This window comes from Meleagris gallopavo, chromosome Z (assembly GCF_905368555.1).
Source record: "Meleagris gallopavo chromosome Z, MGAL_WU_HG_1.1, whole genome shotgun sequence".
NCBI classification, from domain to species: Eukaryota; Metazoa; Chordata; class Aves; order Galliformes; family Phasianidae; genus Meleagris; species Meleagris gallopavo.
In genome coordinates, this window is record NC_139435.1 from 62,892,562 (window position 1) to 62,900,847 (window position 8,286).

General features: G+C 39.1%; 1 protein-coding gene across 2 annotated transcripts in view; it reads left to right on the forward strand.

The window, feature by feature from the left end:
* SLC27A6 (solute carrier family 27 member 6) overlaps positions 1–3,673 on the forward strand; it is a 38,547-nt gene extending 34,874 nt beyond the window's left edge. Inside the window, exons 9-10 of one of the 2 annotated variants that reach the window (XM_085212814.1) lie at positions 1,747–1,877; positions 3,270–3,673. In XM_085212814.1, the coding sequence (XP_085068940.1) occupies positions 1,747–1,877; positions 3,270–3,446 (308 nt within the window). In that variant the 3' untranslated portion in view covers positions 3,447–3,673. Of the gene's footprint in view, positions 1–1,746; positions 3,161–3,269 lie in introns of those variants that run through there. The other variant, XM_085212813.1, reaches the window with a different exon arrangement.
* Positions 3,674–8,286: the final 4,613 nt, after the last annotated feature.

Sequence of the window (8,286 nt, forward strand, 5' to 3'; positions counted from 1 at the left end):
ATTATAAGCTTAAAATGCGAAAAGGGTGCTACTTGCCACCAGTTTAAAGCCACAAAACAAGAAAAATCATATTGAAGACTACTGACTGAAAATCAGAATAAAAACGAGAGCTCCTCATTTCATGCACAACATTTACCTTCTGATTCTTATCTGTATGAAGAAACAGCTGAGCCACTTTACAGGGCACAAATAAATGTCCTCACAGAAACTGTAGCACTGGGGGAAAAAAAGGTACAGAGGAAAAAAAGGGTTAATTGTTGCTACTCAAACGGTAGTTAAAATGTTAGGGGTTTCTTTCATTGCTGAATTTTATTTCTCTTATGTTTTACCCATTTTCCTCTCTCATAGACCTACTGTCCATGAGAGAGAAAAATGTCTGTCTATTTAACATCTTCATTGATGATCTTGATGAGGGGATTGAGTGCACTCTCAGTAAGTTTGCAGACGACACCAAGCTGGGAGGGAGTTTTGATCTGCCAGAGGGGAGAAAGGCACTACAAAGGGACCTGGACAGACTGCATCAATGGGCCAAGGTTAATGGCATGAGTTTCAATAGGGCCAAGTGTCAGCTCCTGAGTTTTGGTCACAACAATCCCAGGCAACCCTACATGCTTGGGGAGGTGTGGCTGGAAAGCTGCCTCATGGAAAGGGACCTTTCTGATGTTCTGTGTTCTGATGGACAGTCGGCTTAACATGAGCCAGCAGTGCGCCCAGGTGGACAAGGAGGCCAATGGCATCCTGGCTTGTATCAGGAATGATGTGGTGAGCAGGACTAGGGAAGTCATCCTGCCTCTGTACTCAGCATTGGTGAGGCCTCTCCTCGAGTACTGTGTTCAGTTTTGGGCACCTCAGTACAGAAAGGACGTGGAGGTACTGGAGCAGGTCCAGAGAAGGGCAACGAGGCTAGTGAAGGGCTTGGAAAATCTGCCCTATGAGGAGAGGCTGAGGGAGCTGGGGCTGTTTAGTCTGGGGAAGAGGTGGCTGAGGGGAGACCTTGTTGCTCTCTTCCAATATCTGAAAGGTGCTTACAGTGAGAGCGGGGTAGGTCTCTTCTCACTGGTGACAGGATGAGGAGAAATGGCCTCAAGTTGCGCCAAGGTAAGTTTAGGTTGGACATTAGGAGACACTTTTTTACAGAAAGGCTGGTTAAACATTGGAATAGGCTCCCCAGGGAGGTGGTTGAGTCACTGTCCCTGGACGTGTTTAAGAGCCGTTTGGATGTGGTGCTCAGAGATATGATTTAGCAGAGAGTTGTTAGAATTAGGGTACTGTGGTTAGGCTGCGGTTGGACTTGATGATCCTTGAGGTCCCTTCCAACCTGAGTAATTCTATGGTTCTATGTCTTTCCACTCACATGGATTAAGGCTGTTAATCTTTCTCTGCTGACAACTTTAAGATCCACAGTTTTGAGAGGACATAGTGTCAAGAGGGAAAAGCTAAAGGTGAAGAGAACATACAATTCACTAATCCAGGGGAAGCACATCAGCAGTCTGTTTTTGAGAGAGTGGTGAATTTGTTATTTATCCTCATATATTGATTAATGTTGAGTGTGGTACTCCATGATAGTTCTCCATTTTACTCTTATGCTCTCAACTCATTCATAGCATTGTTGCTAAACTCTTCATACAGTATGTAATACTGTATAAAATCAAAGTGTAATCCTACCATTTTACTGAAACTCAGAATACTATATGTTCATCATTATTTCTTTTTTGTAATGTTTTCATCTTGCTTCCTTTTCTCTAGGTCATGAAGGAAAAGCTGGAATGGCCTCTCTTATTTTGAAGCAGAATAAAGCAATCGATCTGGAGAAAATGTATAAGCAAGTAGTGACATATCTCCCAGGTTATGCCTGTCCTCTTTTTCTAAGAGTCCAGGTAAGCTGGATGACTACTCTGTGCATACAAACATCTATGCTATTTGAACAGAGAAGTCTAATGAAATATCAGAAAATGCATGTTGATATATCATATGATTTTATTTTAGAACTGGTCCCATATACTGTATTAATGGAGTTTTGGGGGAGGAGTTACATAAAAAAGACAATGCAATTTGTGGATTATTTTAAAATAAGAGGAAATGTATTAATCAGTAAGAAGAGATATCATATAAAAGGATTTGTGGAGATTAGAACAACGGAAAACAAGAGGTTTGGATTACTAAAATGTGAACTATTTCAACTGGAGAAAATACACTAAAATCCATTTTATTCATTGAAAATGAGAGAATAGAAAGGTTTAGGTAAAGCAGGAGACACAACAAACAAGATAAAGGAAGAGAGGTCATGAAGTGGAGCTCAGAAGAAGAGGAAAGAGGATCCAGGAATCAAAGAATCACCAAGGTTGGAAAAGACCTACAGGATCATCCACTTCAACTGTCTGTCTATCACCAGTAGTTCTCACTACACCGTGTCCCTCAACACAATGTCTAAACCTTCCCTGAACACCTCCAGGCTCAGTGAATCCACCACCTCCCTGGGCAGCCCATTTGAGCACTTGACCACTCTTTCGGAGAAGTAGGATTTCCTAACGTCGAGTCTGAATCTCCCCTGGCACAACTTGAGAAAGAAATACTCTCTGGTCTGTGCAATATGGGAAAATATGAAGACCAGAATTAATGGTTGCATTGAGAGTTGATGACAGGTCAAAGGAATAAACAACAATCGCACTAAAATTTTACAAGTCCATTAGGAACATTCCAAGATTGCTTAATGATGAAAGGAGCACTATGGTCAGAGACTTAGCTGTAATTTAATCAGAGTGGCAATGGAGGAGTTGAATCTAGGATTGGTGGTAAATCGTAATCTCAGTTTGAAATGAAAATTAAATAAAGTAATCACTTCAGCGTTTAGTGGTGTCTGTGACGAAGGTTTTAGATGGAAGGAAAAAAAAAATATCACAGAACAGTTTGAGTTGGAAAGGACCTTAAAGATTATCCAGTCCCAACCTGTTGCAAAATTGCCACCCACAAGATCAGGCTGACCAAGACCCCATCCAGCCTGGCCTTGAACACATCCAGGGATGGAGTATCCACAGCTTTTTCGGGCAACTTGTTCCAGTGCCTCACTACTCTCACAACCCTTGGTTGCTTGCAAGTGACTGATGATGCAGCTTCTTTTCACTCTATCAACACGTGTTGGTCCATAGCAGAACAGAAGTTCTGAGAAAAATCATTTTCTAGATAAATGAGACCAAACAGTATCAGTTAAGACTTACAAAAACAAGTGAAAGTGTGAATCAAAAAATAATAAATCTCTCTTTCTTCTACAGGAAACAATGGAAATGACTGGAACTTTCAAACAACAAAAATTTAGATTAGTGGATGAAGGTTTTAATCCATCTACAATTACAGATCCTCTTTATTTTTTAGATAATTCCAAGCAAACATATATCTTGTTAACCAAAGAAGTACATGAGAGAATCTTATCTGGTCAAATCAAACTTTAATTAACATAATGAAAAGCTATTAAGAGACAGTTTCTATGAGCTATTATGTGAGAAGCAGTAAAAATTATTACCAATATTTATAAGTTGTTATCTAGAATAATATTTTATGTAGTTCATATTTTCTTTCAAATATGTATTGTATCTTTCCTCACTTACCTTAGTTCACTAGTAATTTACTACCACTTGAGATCAAGTACAAGTAAAGAACCTGTAAAACAAAAATGAAATCTTAATTTTGGAACATAAGTGCTGAATCTGATAGCTTTTCTTAGAGCTAAAGGAACATGTATGATACAAAGTAAAAGAGATCAAACATAACAAAAGTGTAGTGCCAGAAGCTGTTATTAATTCTATGCAGACAAAATATGCCAGTAATATATTTTTAAAGGTATCTAATATATATTTGCTTTAGAAAATATAGACTTGGAAGTTGGTTGGAAGAAAAATCTTACATGGAGAACTTTTATAATGGAACATAAAACAAGCGGGGATGAAACAGAATAAAGCCTCCAAACAAAGGTGAAATTAAAAAGTTTATACAAAGATCACTACTGAGCCTGCTAGTCCATACTCTTTCATGTGTTAAACTGACTATTTAGAGAATCAAAGTATGAAGACAGACCAACTATTGTGAAATGTTTGGCAACAGATTAAAAGTAGACAGTGTCCACACTTAATAGGAAAAAAATCACTCATGTAGGATTGTATAATCAATGAGTATACAGGTGTATAACCAATAACTATACAGACAAGTTAGGCTGGAAAGCGGGATAACCAGAAATGAATGGAAAGCTTGCCCACATACTGGGCTTGCAGAAAAAGACTGCAAGAGGAGCAGTCTCCAGAAAAAGATCCTTCCTCAGTGGCAGTCAGCTCTCAAATGAGGTCTAGGAGAGGTGGAGCCAGGCTCCACCCCTTCTGGTCACACCAGATTGCCTTCACCTGTGCTCCTGCAGCTGACTCAATGCTTGCCTCAGGTGATCAATCAGAGGTTCAGGCCATGATTCAATAGTTCCTATGTAAGCATAAGAAAAATGATTTAAGTATTCTACATTACACATATTGACTAACAATATAAAAATAATAAAAAAAAAATACAAAAATATAAAAGTAGCCTCTTTACTCTTGCTAATATCTGCCAGAGATTATTTCATGGGTGTATAACTAATGAATATACCAATGTTATGGTACAGCAGTGTACAATTAGTGAATATACAGATGTTAAGGTATAACAGAGAGTTTGGCTATGATGCTATTACACCAAAGCAGGAAACAGAAATGATAGATACTCTCACCCACAACCTGGGCTTGCATGGGAAACTCCAGCAGAGTGAATCTCCAGAGAGATCCTTCCCCACTGGCAGTCATCTCTTAAATGGGTCTAGGAGAGATGGATCCAGGCTCCACCCCCTCCTGCAGCACAGGTAAATTGCCTTCACCTGTGCTCCCATGGCTGACTCATTGCTCAACTCAGATGATCAATCAGAGGTTCAGGCCGTGATTCAGTAGTCCTCATACAATGGGTCTAAAATATTGCAGATTAAAAAAAAAATTCTTAATCATATATTCTCATGTCCTTCTTTACAAAATTAAAAAACTAAGATTATCTAAACAAATTTTGCATTGCCTGTTTAATACTGATTACTTGAGTACTTTTTAATAGTATGTTTTAAATACTTTTTAATGATTTATTTTAATACCATGGTTCAGCACACTCTTCAAATAGTAAAAATAAAGGGACAGTGTTATCCTGTAATGGACTGTGATGCCAGCTCTGATCAGTGGCCTTAAGAGTCAGAAACATGGAATTCTGTAAGAGTAATTCTGCTCAATGGTAGTCATCATAAGTCACTTCTCCATCACAACCATGCCATGAAAACAGGCTAAGTAGAATGAAAGCTTAGAATTTCAGCTTCCTTCCTTCCCTCCTTCTCTCCCTCCCTCCCTCCCTTTTTCTTCCTTTCTTCCTTTTTCTTCCTTTCTTTCTTTATTAAAAAGAATTAGAAATTGTGTCTACTTTTGGCTCTCTGATTATCATTTTCTTTGATTTTTCTATAAAAACCGCAACCAAAGTGTATGGGCTTTTTAAAAGATATTACAAACTGGCCAAGGGCTTTTCTTGCTTGTTGCTATCTTTTCCATGGAGAGGTTTGCTTTTTCCAGAAGCTAGAAAGACCTAAACTGCTCTTCCCAGCATGCTCCTTACATGTTCTACAGGGACTTTATCTCCCTTGGCAGTATGTAGGAAGCTGGATTGGGCAAGACCATTATGATTATAGATCCTCGAGTGTTGATTAACCATGTGGCTTCTGCCAAATGCTTTTCCCAGTGCTTAAGAGTTAAATCAAATGCTCAATTTTGATACTAGATTTACTAGTTTGACTTATTTTGCTTTACAAAATCTGGTACTGTTTATGACTAACGTAGATGTTCTACCATTGAGAATGAGAATAAAAGAAATGTCAAAAAGGCAAGCAGAAATGTAAATAATTTCCCAGCCTGTGCTTCCCTCCCACTCTCACCCCCACCCCCCAGGAAAAAAAAAAAAAAAAGGTTTGGGAATATCACCATTTGGTGACTTATTTGTTAAAGTACACAGGATGAAGAAGACTGTTTCTGAATGGGAATGTTAGGGCACAAAGAGCATTACAAGAGGGAAAATACTTTCAGACTCTGTCAACTACTAAGAATGCTGGCTGGTGTTTCTATGTTGAGATATGTTACAGCAGCAGCAGGACTCTTCTGATACAGCAAGCTTGAATAACCTACAAGTGTTGATTTCCTAACTCTAACCACTACAGAAATACTGAATTCCAGCAGCTCCTCTCTACTCCTTAGCGTATCCATGACAGCCTGGACAATTTGCCTGTTTTCAAGGACATGCAAAAGAGCCTTTCTGTCCCATATGCTATCTCCAAGAGAGAGGATGGCTATGATACCAATAATCAAAAATAGGAAAAGCAACAGGGCCTGTGGAAAAATAGCATATTGTTTGTCATCCAGTAGTTTTCTTTCTTTTAGCAAATAGATTGGATACCAGCACATGCACTGGAGCACGTTACAACAAAATATGCTATTTGCCAATTACTGAACTGGCACTAGAGTTAGGCTGAATAATAGTAATGTTTATGTAAAATACTGGGAACGCTCTTCCTTTCAGAATGAGAAAGTTGAGATATTTTGACCAACTTGTTCATGTCCTTTCCTCATGCTCAGGTCAACATGTGGAATTGACTGAGGGCTTGAGTTCTTGCTTCAAAACTATGCATAACTTTTTTCCTGGAAGTTTGATATTTTGTGCTGGCATTAAAGCAACTGCTGGATGATTGAGTGTGGGTGGGCAGCTGCAGTGCTGGCCTCATATATTAAAAAAGAAAAGAAGGAGATGAAAATAAACACAAGTAATTACTTTTAAGCTTTAAAGTAATGTATCTTGAAGTTTACCTTTGCAAGTGGGGATGTTCAATGGTAAAAGATTCTTATATTAAAAATTAAAAACCTGAAATCAGAATTGTCATATATGGAATGTAAAATTTTATGAGAGTCAACACATACCCATTCTCTTGTCCTTTAGGACTGGGTATAGTTAATACAGCTACACTCTGAGCTAATTTCACAAGTCCTTCTCAGGATCCCCAGGGAAAGGTAAATAAATTAAAAGTTACAAGCAGATCATGGCCTGAATTTTCCTCCCCCACAAACAGAAGTAAATAAGAGCTTTTTGAGAGATGAAGAAATGTCTAAGTTGCCCAACTGAGGAGGGTTAACCTTGGCTTGTCTCTGAGTTCTCAACTGTTCTGGCACTCCCCCTCCTCAGCAGGACAAGGAAAAAATACAGTGAAAAATGATCACAGAATCATAGAAGCACAGAATATCCTGGAAGGGACCTGGAAGAAACAATGATCGTTGCAACCAACTCTTGGCTTGAAGCAGGACCACCCAAAATTGAAGCAATATTTCTGAGAGCTCCCCAGTAGTTCTCTGTGTTTGTAGAACAGAGTAGGAGATCTCCTCTTGCCTGCAAGCAGTCCTGGGCCTAGTTCACCCCAAGGTAGGGTTGGCCATTTGGGCTGCCAGGGCACACTGCTGGCTCATGTTCAACTTGTTGTCAGACAGAACACCAAGGATCTCTTTCTGCAGGGCTGCTCTCTAGCCTCTCCTCACCTAGTCAGTACATGTATAGCTAGGATTGACTTGTCCCAGTTTCAGAGCCTTGCACTTGCTCTTAAACGTCATGCAATTGATAATTATCTAGCCCTTTAATTTGTCAAGATCTCTGCAATCCTCTTTACCACTGAGGGAATCAGGAACTTCTCCCAGTTTAGTATTATCTGTAAACTAACACAGTATACTTTCAAGTTTTGAAAATATTAAAGAGAACTATTCCCAAAATGGAGACCTGTGGAAATCCAGTAGTGACCAGCCACCAGCTCAAGCTCCTCCTGCAGCGACTTTGGTGGTTGCAGAGCTGTTTCTCTCCTATTTCTCACTCCTCTCTCCCAGTTGCTGTTGTGGAGCATTTTAAATACTTAAATATTCCTTCAATGCTTCCTTACATAATGTCATATAATCATAGACCCATCAGAAAAATGTTCACCCATTACAGTATGATTTTGTCTTGCTTATATATTGGACTTTTTGTCCAGAAGGACACTGAAAGAAATAGCGTTGAAAGCTTAGCTGAAATCCAAAAACAACTGTATTCGCTTGGTCAGCTATAACAAGGTGGGTAAACTTGTTATACACTGAGATTAAATTTTCTAAACAGGAGTTTCTTCTCGTGAGTCAGGGTTGACTGTGATCAATGGCTGCTTTGTCTGGCAAATGTTTTTCAGTAACT